General features: G+C 43.5%; 2 protein-coding genes across 2 annotated transcripts; one reads left to right on the forward strand and one right to left on the reverse strand.

The window, feature by feature from the left end:
* Window positions 1–2245: 2245 nt before the first annotated feature.
* On the reverse strand, window positions 2246–4007 carry hadhaa (hydroxyacyl-CoA dehydrogenase trifunctional multienzyme complex subunit alpha a). The gene is given in 6 exon segments (XM_070988098.1): window positions 2246–2373; window positions 2510–2569; window positions 2572–2611; window positions 2804–2905; window positions 3015–3092; window positions 3936–4007. Coding segments are annotated over 6 exon segments (480 nt in total).
* A 935-nt stretch (window positions 4008–4942) lies between these two features.
* On the forward strand, window positions 4943–12210 carry hadhb (hydroxyacyl-CoA dehydrogenase trifunctional multienzyme complex subunit beta). The gene is made up of 16 exons (XM_070987871.1): window positions 4943–5030; window positions 6468–6540; window positions 6905–6946; window positions 7086–7182; window positions 7424–7468; window positions 7683–7782; window positions 8193–8280; window positions 8495–8682; window positions 8797–8977; window positions 9398–9519; window positions 9888–9967; window positions 10051–10098; window positions 10308–10395; window positions 10681–10755; window positions 11424–11588; window positions 11799–12210. The coding sequence occupies exons 2-16, from the start codon at window positions 6474–6476 to the stop codon at window positions 11832–11834; spliced, it is 1422 nt and encodes a 473-aa protein (XP_070843972.1). The 5' UTR covers window positions 4943–5030; window positions 6468–6473; the 3' UTR covers window positions 11835–12210.
* Window positions 12211–13058: the final 848 nt, after the last annotated feature.

Genomic DNA, 13058 nt, shown 5'->3' on the forward strand with positions numbered 1-13058 from the left:
CTCTCAGCTGAGCCCAGAAGTGACGGGATGAGGATTCAGAAGCAGATGTGAAAAACAACAAAGACCAGAAGAAGACATCACATGACCTCTACGAGGGGATAAACCCTCGTCTCTCACAAAACGGCGGCTGATGACTCACTCGCCCACTTTCTCTTTTACTTTTACTGCACTTTTACTGCGCCAGCTGTCGGAGCTGGTTTGGACCACTTTCCATCACAGACAGCAGACAAAGAGCTTCACAAACACTTAATGTTGTCTCCAACCTCGAGGTCGGGCCCCTCCAAAAGGTCACTAGATAAAACTGACAGTTCCAGAAATGATTCATGGGGAAGAAAGAAGTGTTCACATTTTCAATCTGTTTTCTGTGAAACATTTAATCGTTTTATCCTTTGGAGCCTGGCACAGTTACATGACTGAAAGCATGTGAGAAGTTCAGTGAAATGTTTCTTTGATGGAACTGCTGACAACTCCTAAACATCTGGAACGGACTTTTTTGGAAGAGGTCACAAAGTTGCATAATGACTGGTTTTATTTTGTATTTTAGAAGCTCATCATGAGGTGTTTTTACGTAATCTTAATCTGAAAAGTAACCAGTCACTACTGGGGACATCTCCTCTGATAGACGTAGTAGCATAAAACTACAATACTCAAGTAAAGCACAAGTACTTTAAAACTGTAGTCTATGGCAGTACTTCAGTTCAGAATGTGTGTGTAAGTATGAGACCTATCACCACAGCAGAAGGGGAGTCCGAACAGGCCTCCGATGTCTCCCTCTGCTGGGGCTCTCAGCTGCTGGAGACACTGAAGTGCGAAACATTACAGAGCGAGACAGCAGCCGGAGCTGGATGTCAGAGTCTGGAGAACTGCAACAAACACACACCACGATTTATAGAGAGAGAGATCAGAGGACGTCGTCTAAAGGCCCATTTATACCCTCCGGATCCGGATGAAATCCATCCGTCCGTCCCACACGTTGCCTCCGTAGGGGGCCTTCATACCTCCGTCCATTTTCAGCGTTTTGTCAGTGTGTCCTCTAGGGGACAATGTCGAGTCATAAATTACAGAGCCGTTGTCATGGCAGCCGATGACTTGTCAACGCTTCTGTCAGCATATACCGGCATCAGTAATGGCGTCAGTAGAGGAGGTTATTATAATGACAGTACTGAGAAATAGGAAAAAAAGATTAGACGTAGAACCGGTTCTCTTCTTCGTCGGTTTTAGTTTGACTCATTTTGCTCATTTTGACTCTACACTGCCCCCACGACTTCCGGTGGTTTCGAGTGGTTTCGTCCGGAGAGCTCCGGATGGCTAAGCTCAGAGCCGACGGACAAACTGACGGATGAAACAGCCTCCGGATACGGACGAAAGCGTCCGTATCCGTTATTTACGGAGGGTATAAATGGGCCTTTAGACTTTTGATTTCCTGAACATTTCTTCAACTTCAGGACCCACACTCGAGTGAGAAAGCTACTGATTTTAGAGGGATGGTTTAATGGTTTAAGATATTGATTCAGCTTGTAGATTAGTGGCCTCGCTCCATTCTCGCTTGTGAACGACTGAGCGTTTCCAGGATGCCCCTAATAAGACTTGACCGAGTTATTTTCACCCAATAAGACTGCTGTAATTTAGAAACTGTGTTGCCATTATACAGTTTGTCCAGCAGAGAGCACTGACCACTTCCTGTTCTTGTCATTGGTCCCAATTATTAAAAAAAACAACAACAATACTTTAAGGGATCCTTATAAAAAACAAATATTAACCAATGTATCATCATCAGATTTTTAGGCACTCCAGGATCAGTCAGGTCTCGTATTGATCTAAAATAATCACTGTATACTTGTTGATTATATTTTGTTAGCAATCTGAACCTGCCAAGTGACTAGTAACTTAAATTAATCAAGGTTCTGCAGTGAAAAGTACAATATTCACCTCTGAATTGAAGTGGAGTAGAAGTATAAAGCAGCAGAGAGTCCACACGATGAGTGCAAATACCTCAAAATGACACTAAAGTCTACTTCAGGAAATGCATTTATTCTGTTTGTGTTATTAAAAGCTGCGAATGAATTTATGCTCTCCAGTATTTCTCTCCCGTGTCTGTGTTTCCTGTTGCAGGATAAAACTTCCACACATACGATTTGCTGACTGGCTGCGCATCACTTCCTGTCACGTCAATCATTGAAAGTCTGTGCGCAGCCACAAGTCGAGCCACGAGATCTGGTGAGATTTAGTGCGAACCAGGCGTCACTCACTCTGCATGAGGCTCTTCTGTTTTCTTAAGGGGAACCTTCTTGTTGGCGATTCCCTCGGCCATGCCCGCCGCAGCGTCCTCAAGGTATTCAAAAGTCCTCGTCTCCGCAGGCTTCACACCGGGACCTGGAGTAAACACACGCAGGGGTTTAATCCCCTCCCACCTTTGCCTGGAGGAGCGAACCGCAGACGATTCCAGCAAGACAACAGCAGTCTTCCTCATGAAGCACAGCGATGAGGAAATGCCACACGTAAAACATACCCAGAGGGTCCACAAGCTGGTGCACTGCACCCATCTTCATGGCTTTATCCACCCTGATGATCTGCCTGTCAGCATCACGTCAAACGCTCCAGGGAGACCCACCTACACACACACACGCACACAGGCACAAAAGCACAGGGTGGGTTTCAGACACTGTGAGCAGATATCCCCCCCAGTGAGGCTCTTGACCTTAATATACTCCAGTGTAACTCAGTCGCCACTAGCACAAGACTGTGGCAGCGCTTTCAAGGCATTAAGTGAGAAACTGATTAATATGAGTGTGTGTATTTATACCATTTTAGGCAGTCTCTCAGTGCCGCCTGCTCCAGGCAGCGGTCCCAGCTTGACCCCCGGTGCCCCCAGGACCGTCTTTTTGCTCTTTGTGGCGATTCGGCACTGGCAGGCTCTCGTTAACCACAGAGAAGACACAACATCGGGACTTGGGGGTCAAGTCTTCAGCGTTTTTCACACCTAATCTGGCTTGAGGTGTCAGGGGCGCACGCACGGTGGAGGCCTCCAGGAGGCAGTGGACATAGATGGCGCTGGACAGACAGGCGACTCGCTCCTCTCGGCTCTTACGGGACTGTAAGGAAATAGGGTTTAACGTACACTGAGCAGAGGAAACATATTTCATTGACTGAATTTATTACTGACTTTTGTTGATTTTCTTTCTTTGGAAATTCTTGTCCGAGCTCTAATAAACCTACGTGATATTTGCTGCGGTGATGAAGCAGCCGAGCTCGCTGGAGATGAAAACACCCCTTTTCACAGCTCTGTTCGACCAGATCTCCTCCATCACCTGTGACTGCACCTGCACCAACAGTGCCTCCACCTGCACACACCTACACACAACACATACACGCAAATGCACACACGCCGGTTAGTCTCGTCACATCTGTCAGTGAGAGGCAGAGGCAGGTAGTCAAATCTGTCACAAACACAACCTCTCTCTCTGACATGTATACTGTCTCACACTCTGTGTGCACACACACACACATACACACACACACACACACACACACACACACACACACACACACACACACACACACACACACACACACTTTGGCTGTTGGATCATTGAGTCATATAACTGCCACAGCATCATTGAGCTTGACGTGTGTTCAGGCTTGATGGAGAAATCAGCACAAAAGAGGAGAGAATGTCCATGTTGTTTTATGCTAATTTCAGCTGCTTTAACGTGATCCCTGGAGAATATTAGCATAAACAGCACTTGAATGGTGTCCTTGCTCAAGGACACTCAGGCATACAGGGAGCTGCGAGGGTCCCGCAAACCAGCCTGTCAGCAGCTGGAACACAACTGCATGAACATTGAATGTTTTTTTTTTTAAGTATTGAAAACCCTAAAATCAAATCCGCTTGTGGTCAGAAAGTTAAGAGTAAAAAGCAGATGCTGAACTCTCACACAGCTATTGCTGGTCCTCAAAGTCAGGTGAAGCACTCCCTGGTAGATGGCACCAATGATGATGCTCATCATCTTCTTGTCTGGAGTAACCAAAACACTTCAGGTCGGAGGTTTTAGTTAAAAATCGAACATTTTAAAAGGCACTCTACTGACCTGCAGGTGGTGGTAATGTGTCAATATAAGCAGAAATCTGCCAACAGAGACAGAGAAGAAGAAAACTGCCAGCATCATACAGCTTTCAAAACGTAAAAAAATGGCTCTGCAAATGTTTTAAGAGGAAGGAAAAGCATCCCCATGTCTAACAGCCCCATCTGTTAGGCCTCATGTATACAAACAGTGTGTTTTCCAAACTCCTTTGGGCCCCTTTAAGTCAGGTGTTAGGAGATATTGATCATGCAAAGACTCATTTGAGCTGAAATTTGACTTATGGGCTTATTACAGCCCGGCAGAACAGTATAAATATGGTACCCTATACAGGAATTTAAAGGTTTCTATTTGAAAACACAACATTCTGGCACCTCACCTGTGTGCTGTTATTGGCTGGGGGGGCTACACACCCACTTTTAACAAAAACTCTGTGACAGCAAAGTGCCACATTATGCCATGACGATGATAACTGTCTTCAACAGATAATGAGTTCCTATTTTCGCATCGCACATCAGACAATAAGGGACATTTGTTGGTTGTAAACTTAACGAAAAACCGCTATCTCACCTGTTCACACACAGCCCACTCAACATATTCTGACCAATGAGGGCGCAAGAGTGCCGAACGGCTAACGGCAATAAGGACCTCAAAACACACTGAAATATTGCCGTAGCCTAAATGTTATTCTACTCAAAACGTTTCAAAAAGTCAAATTATATTTGCAGTAAGCAACTTCTTTATGAAGTCGGTATTATAATCTATAGTCAAAAGATATTTCAAACGAGAGCAGCTATATAATTGTTTGTGGTTGCTCGTGTGTTTTTTTCAGGCATTAGTTTAGTCAGCTAACTCATCCGTGGGTCCTTGAAAGCGTAGTCCAGCTGCGCTTGTGAGTCTGGCCGAGCGTTTGACAGGGAAGCAGTGTCGGCAGTACAAGTACAAGTAGAGGTAAGCTTCAACTTACTCACCACTACTGTTAATGAAACTAGAAAGAGAAGAAATATGCTCCGGATTCTGCAAGTGCTTCATCGGAAGCGGAATGAATCACAACTGAGTGGACACTTGAGCTAACAAATAGCTAGCTACCTAACGTTAGCTTTATTAGCTTTCATCTAACTAGAGCTTCATCGTTTTGCTAAGATTTTTTTCCATAATGAGTTTTATGGTTGACGTAAACGTTACTTTAAGGAATCAAACACTAAGTCGATCTGTTAACATTTCTGACCCTGACCGAGTCCCGTGATTTTTTATTTCCGTCTCTGTCATTCTCCAGGGTAAGAATCTAGGTGAAAGGTCAGGCTAGGGTAAGGGGGTTGGGCCGAGTGACCGTCAATGATATATCATATTATTCCCACAAAATAAAACATAGAACAAGACATACATATCCATTTGACTCTCTCGAGCCATCAATATATATGAATATATCCATGTTATATACGGAGACGAATCTCTCAATATCTCTCTCTATATATAGATAAAACATTAAATCCTAGCCCTTTAAAACTGCACAAATTAAAATATTATGGGCAAATGTGGAACAGAGTAGAGCCTCATAATGAAACGTTCAAGGTCTTTAGGTTTATGGTCAGTAAAGACTGTGTGTGCTGATGAACATGGTGACACTGCACTAAAGCTGATTCGGGGGGTCCAAGCTGAATGTGAATCCTGAATTAAATATTTTATTTTCATCTCCAACCACATCATCTGCACAGCCATACGTCAGTCAAGCCAGTATGGGACTGTGGGACGAAGGTTTATCATGTCTGGTGTGATTCAGACGTTCAAATCACTGGTTGACCTTTTGCCTACATATGTAGATCTACTACCTGAGAGCAGATGCCGTGTGGTGGTGTCAGTCCAGGACACACTGTCACAGGACAGTAATGGTGATATATATAGTCTTCATGGGTCATTCAGATTCAGGAATTAAACGAGAAATCACAGTCACTGTGAAATCAGACTAGCAGAGTTAAGATTTCTGAGGAGCAGGGAATCTGTCACTGTGTACACATTTACTAATTCATTATCTACACTTGCTGAAACTAAATGCTGTCTAATACAGCAGCCCTGCTATAAATCCTTCTCAAAGGTTATGCTGTTCAGTCTTTGTTGAAACTGTTTTAGAGAGGTGTTGATTCGACTTAATGATCCTTTCATGCAGAGAGGTGATTCTGTTATTTCGTCCACCCTCACTGATAGAAATGGGGTTTTCTGCATACTCTATTTATTGCATTAGCTGTTAGTTTGGAGTCCAGTTTAAGCTAAAATCTGTTTTTTTTTCTGCCCTGCTAAAAACAACACAAAAGTAGTAAAAATTTGGAAACACAGGAATGTTATGCAAAGAACAATAAATAAACAATACAGTTCCCCTTTGTTTCTCTGCAGAACATAATGGCTTCCATGTTGCTGAACTCAGTGCGGAGCTGCTCCGTCAGCCCTTCATGGGCGATGAGGTTTGGTAAGCTGTCTACATACTCACTTTTTTAACAGTTTAACAGAGTCCAATATATGTCAAAGCAACAAGGAAAACATTCTACCAGACAAGAGAGTAGTCAGATATGCAAGATACACTAACAGCTAATAGATTTTTTTCTATGTGTCATTATGAATCTGATCTTTGGCCAGTTGCTTTTTTTATTATTTAGCCTTTGCATTTGTATTTTTATACAAATTGGTGCAGCTACACCACTGTTATCAGCTTACGCTGTTGCACTGTATATACTGTAAATCATTTGACATGTTTAAGCCAACTTAAGTACTTTTAAGTACTTTTACATTATTTAATTGAGGATGATTAGCAGCATTTTATCTCTGCGTCTCAGGGGCTCGCTCTCTCAGTACGACAGTGCAGCTTCAGGCTCAGGGTAAGTCATTATTCTAACTAATATCATTTACATTCACAAAAAAATGATCTGCTATTAAGATGGACCTCAACCTTATTCCTCAGGTCAGCTCACGGCTGTCAGATTTGATGTATCTGTTACTGTCTTTCTTTTCTTTCAGTTCAGACAAAGAGCAAAAAGACACTGGCTCGGCCTGGCGTGAAGAACATAGTTCTGGTGGAAGGAGTTCGAACCCCGTTCCTGATGTCTGGAACCACGTACGTCTCTGCTCTTTTCTGTGGCTAAGTTCACTGGCTGGAGCCCGCTGCCAGCAGAGATTTATAATGCTCGGAAAAGGGTCTTTGAACCGGCCTTTTTTAGACATCCGGCCTTTTTTAGACATCCGTTGTTCCATTTTGTGCACAAAATGTTCCATTTTGTGCACTTAAATGTTGAATTGCTAAATGATCTTTGCAGAGATAGCCTTGACTTTAAAGCCTTCCTGGTTTGTGTTTACAGGTATGCTGACCTGATGCCCCATGACTTGGCCAGAGCAGCTCTGCAGTAAGTGTGTGCTGAGGTTGTGTCTTTTGTCCACCACTGGAGTTTTTATTAACACCATGAGTTGGGGTAATTGCTGACATAGCGTGTCGCTGTTCCGATGATCAGTTGAAACGATCTTATCCTGTCACAAGCCTGAAAGTCTCATGTATAACAGAAATGACTTTTTTGTTTTAATGCTGCTGTGATTTAAAATATTTCATTTGGGTTCCCGCAGGGGTCTGCTGAACAAGACCAACATTCCCAAAGATGCTGTGGACTACATCATCTATGGAACAGTCATTCAGGAGGTCAAAACCAGCAATGTAGCCAGAGAGGTAATATCACCACAAAACGGTCAAAGTGTCTGGAGCTTCAGGTGCCTTGCATAAGTTTCATGTGCTCTCTTTAAAGGTGCAATGTGCAAGATATGGCGAGGAGGTTTGTTTGAAAGGTTCAAAAATATAAACTAACATCAACAGAATGTGAAGAGGTGACTGCTCTGATGTCACGTCAAAGATGAATATGTCAGACATATCTTCTGAAGTTAGCATGCTAACCGGCTAGCTGCAGCCCGACCTGGTTCTGTTTCCCACGCTAACAGCATCTTGTAGGTGGTCAGTTCTTACACATTGCACCTTTAAGCCTTGATCCTCAGCATCAGACGAGATGTAATGTTAACCAAAGGAACATTTTTGAGCTGCTGTTCTGTTGTGCTTCTCCTCCATTTTCTTTACTGTGATTTCAGGCTGCCTTGGGTGCAGGCTTCTCTGACAAGATCCCAGCTCACACCGTCACCATGGCCTGCATCTCCTCCAACCAGGCAATGACCTCAGGTACTAAGAAATCTCCACACCAAGCGTCCTCCACCTGACAAGTACTGTATATTTCAGGCTGGGCGATAATTATCATTATACATGAAGCCATTATTCAGTGAACTATTGTGGATGCAAAAAATGTTTGGTGTCATTCTGATGCTGTATGCTGCAAGTTTGGTTGTCCCGCTCTTTGTTTGACCTTTGTCTCCTCCTCCACCCTCCCTCTCTCCAGCCGTCGGACTGATTGCTGCAGGCCAGTGCGACGCCGTTGTGGCAGGAGGGGTGGAGTTCATGTCCGACGTTCCCATCCGTCACAGCCGTAAGATGAGGAAGACCATGCTGTCCCTCAACAAGGCAAAGACCCTCGGCCAGAGGCTCAGTCTGATTGGCAGCATCCGGATGGCACACCTCTCCCCAGAGGTATATTATGTTCACTTTAAGTCTCCAAGAGCTGCACCACTTCCAGCTTGTGAAGTTCTTCTCTTGGACTTGCACCGTTTCCTCCTGTAACCTTTGATCATGTGTGGTGTGTAGCTTCCTGCTGTGGCCGAGTTCTCCACAGCTGAAACGATGGGCCACAGCGCTGACCGTCTGGCTGCTGCGTTTGGGGTCTCCAGAGTGGAGCAGGATGAGTTCGCTCTACGATCACACACTCTGGCCAAAAAGGCCCAGGACGCCGGCCTATTACAGGATGTCATCTCCTTTAAAGTGCCAGGTAAGCACTGCCAGGTTCACACTGCTAAGACATCACACATGAAAGGCTTATGGACGGTTATGTGTGCTAGTGTTCAGGAATTTTAAGGTTGGTAGTAGATATCATTTGAATTTGTGGTCATTTGATCCCCGTAACATACACAATAATGTGTTTAGGCAGCCGTCTGCCCCCCATAAATAGTCTTACTGCATTTATATTTACAGAATACATTATAACTGATGAGCTCAGAGGGTGATTGCAGGAGAGATGCATGGGATTGCGTGCAGTTGCAACATATTGCAATTTTTTAATGTTACACTAACACAACACGAGGTTGTATTTTGTTGTCAATTACACATTTTTGCTTCACAGAAAACATCATGCAATACAGAGGCTTTTTTTATTGTCTACATGATGACCGTGTATTTTTGTCTGTGCCAGGTCGTGATATGGTTTCCAAGGACAACGGCATCCGCCCATCCTCCATGGAGCAAATGAGCAAACTGAAGCCCGCCTTCGTTAAACCTCACGGCACAGTCACCGCCGCCAACTCCTCTTTCCTGGTAAACACACACACACCCTCTCACACACATCGGACCCTGCAGCACTCTCAGTGCTCTTAATTCCTCCTCCTTGGTTCAAAAACACCTTCAGCGCAGCATCTGTCTCTGTGTGTAAAACAAACACACAGAGCTACACACACTTTAGGCTGCAAAAGCAAAGCTGCAAATTACCTGAAGCAAAATGCTGTTAAGCACTTTTGGCTTTTTTAATCATCTTATTTGTGCAGCATAATAACATTTTGGGCCCACTGATGAAACACGCTGCACGGCCGGGCCCAAACTACGTCTCCTGATTTCGCTCACAAGTGGAAGCGCTGCCACCTCTCATAAACTCCATCAGTAAACTGCTGGTTTGTGTGTGTCCGCAGACTGACGGCGCCTCTGCTGTGCTCATCATGTCGGAGGAGAAAGCCTTGGCTATGGGTTACAAGCCTAAAGCCTACCTCAGGTACCTGCACCCTGTCTGTGTCTGGTTGAGCTGCCTTCTGTGTCAGTTGAGGTGCTGATAACATTCTGTTCTCGTCCCGACAGAGACTTTGTCTACGTGTCCCAGGACCCCAAAGATCAGCTGCTTTTGGGGTGAGTCCCTCGGTTGAAATGTCAGCTGACAAAAATTTAGCTTAGCTGAAAAACCTACAAACGTTTGCAAAACAGTCCAGTTTGTGATTCACTGTGGCAGCTAAACTTGTGAGTACACTTGTGCTGGTGTGTAAAGACACTTTTGCTCTTTTGAAGGCCACTCGTTTGACCAAAAAAAAGTGATTCTCTGTCCTGTTTGACTCTTCCAGGCCAACGTACGGCACACCAAAGGTCCTGGAACGGGCTGGCTTGTCCCTGAATGACATCGACGTCTTTGAGTTCCACGAGGCGTTCGCAGTGAGTTTTCACATTTGGAGGAAGAAATTTGTGCAGCGGTGGATGATTGTACACAGCGATCTATTAATATCCCGTCAATCTCATAGATATTTTAAGTTAAGTTTAACTAGAATTTCTCAATTTCTCTGCCCGCCTTGAACCCCTGCTGTGTTATTCATGGTCATCGATGCTGGAGTACGATTTGACCGGTCTGCTTCATATCCTGCGATGTTGAATCAGTACAAATCAATGTGTTTTCTGTCTGGTATCTATGGTAACTGTTGTGGATATATCTGTGTTTTCCAGGGCCAGATAATGGCAAATCTGAAGGCTATGGACTCAGATTGGTTCGGCCAGACATACTTGGGCAGGAAATCGAAGGTAAGATCGCTGCTGCTCAGCTGCTGGCTTTTTCTCAGAGTGGATCCATACGGTATGGATGTACAACATACTGCAAGAGATGGACAGTGAATCAAGTCTTATGAAGAAAATTGTATATTTGGTATTGGTATAATCACAGTTTTATATGGATGTACTGTCGGGCTGTAACTAACGATTGTTTTCATCATAGATAAATCTGCCAATTATTTGCACGATTAACCGTTCAGTCTGTAAAATGTCAAAAAAACCAATGTGAGAAATGATCAGCACAGTTTCCCAGAGCACAAAGTGATGTCTTCAAGTTGCTTCTTTTGTCCAACAAACAGTTGAAAACTAAACATTCCTCATTTACTATCAGAAATGACCATGAAAAGCAGCAAACTCTCACATGTAGGAAGCTGGAGCCAGCAAACATCTGCATTTTTTTGTTAGAAATGACTGGAAAGAGTTACTTGATTAACAGCTGGTTATTCATTTCTAATCAATAACGAATCATTGTAGCTTTAATGTCATGCCTAACATGACCGTAATCAATGAACAGCCATGAGAAATCAGATGTTTTTGCTTAGTTTTATATACATAATAATGTATGTTTAAATGCTGAATTTTGATTTCATACAAAGAAATACTCGTGTGCATATCAGTCCTGACCAGATGTGTGTGTGCAGGTGGGAACGCCTCCTATGGAGAAGTTCAACCTGTGGGGAGGCTCTCTGTCTCTGGGTCACCCGTTCGGTGCCACAGGCTGCAGGCTGGTGACCACAGTGGCCCACCGGCTGAAGAAGGAGGGAGGACAGTACGGACTGGTGGCGGCTTGTGCTGCAGGAGGACAGGTGATTCATGGCCGGCATGTTAACGAGAGAGTTTAATTAAGATTTTTAAAAAGTTTGGTCTAATTAAGGTCTTAAAGGTTTGGGAAATGTTGACTTCAGTACATGTTTGCATGGTGTGAACCCTATAAGATAGTATTTTGATTGTGGGCAGCTCAGATTTAGTTTTGTTTTGTTTGTTTGATAAACTGATTGTATTCTTGTGTTTTCCAGGGTCACGCCATGGTGATCGAGGCGTACCCCCATTAAAGTGAAACGGCACCTGTAACCCCATCTGAAGGTTGATTACGACGGCTACACACACACTAACAACTGAGTGTACAAACAAGCACCACTTTGCCTTGATTGGGAGGAGTCAGATAGAGTCTGTGAGTGTGTCTGGGGAATCTTTTTGTACATTCAGCTTTGCTTAGAGGCTCGTAAATAATAGCTTGATGTCGTTGAGGAACGTTGCCTTGGATTTTGTGGACTTTGTGCCAGCGTTGTCATTGATTGGAATGTAACATAGCCACACTGAAGCACTCGGAGGAGCGGGAGTGATTCTAATGTTTATAGACGCTGTAATATTTTTTTTCTTACCAACAGTTGGAATTAAATGCTGTGATGATAATCACACTGACATTCATTTCTGGGTTTGTGTTTCTTTTGTTTGCCCCTGAGATAAGCCTTTTTCACAGCAGACACTTTGACTTGTCACAGTAAGAACAGCACAGGAGCTAAATGGAATTTAGCCCTCATTCATTTTGTTATACCACATCTTCCATTAAAAAGGACGGATTAGCTGTAGTGACTATCAGGAGCTGAAATGTCAGGAATTCACTGGTTGCAGCTTCTGAAATGTGAAAATTTGATGGTTTTCTTCGAGTCTTACATGAGAGCGATTTGAGTAGACCTTTGGGTTTTTGACTGTTGCAACAAGCAATTTGAAGATATTTACATTTATGCATTTTATTCCATTTTCAAGCAGGCCCTTAAAGTAAACCAGTGAGAAATTAGAGTATTTTTTATAAGATTGGGAAAGACGGAAAGAGAAGACAAGATTAATTTGATGGCTGTTTTACAGACAAAACAATTAATTGAGTAAATTATTGGCAGGTGACACAATAATGAAAATACTTTGCTGCAGCTTTAATCTGTCAGAAAAAAATACTTTAGAGCCCATGAAAAAAGTGTTTTCCTATAACAGTAAATATTTAGGACTAAATAAGACAATGAGGAGTTTAACAGTCAAAAACGAGCCTGCTTCATCGCTGTGTGGGTGTGGTTTGATCACGTGACTAACCGTGTTCTGACAATCTGAACAAACAACCCCACAACAACACACTTTGATTGAAATGTGGCTAAACTTATCCGTGATCGCACTGCTTCAAACCAGCGAGACGAACACACATGTCATGTGAAATAACCCAAGGAAACTGACTGGAAAACAGGTTTTCACTGCTTTTCAAGGGGTTCTCATGAATCAAAGGATTT

Source organism: Chaetodon trifascialis, chromosome 19 (genome assembly GCF_039877785.1).
Source record: "Chaetodon trifascialis isolate fChaTrf1 chromosome 19, fChaTrf1.hap1, whole genome shotgun sequence".
Classification (NCBI taxonomy): Eukaryota; Metazoa; Chordata; class Actinopteri; order Chaetodontiformes; family Chaetodontidae; genus Chaetodon; species Chaetodon trifascialis.

Coding starts and splice junctions, on each gene's coding strand:
- hadhb (XM_070987871.1), top strand. CDS start 6,474: ATGGCTTCCATGTTGCTGAACTCAGTGCGGAGCTGCTCCGTCAGCCCT. Junction 8,978..9,397: donor CATCTCCTTTAAAGTGCCAG/GTAAGCACTGCC, acceptor TGTCTGTGCCAG/GTCGTGATATGGTTTCCAAG. Junction 9,968..10,050: donor AAGCCTAAAGCCTACCTCAG/GTACCTGCACCC, acceptor TCGTCCCGACAG/AGACTTTGTCTACGTGTCCC.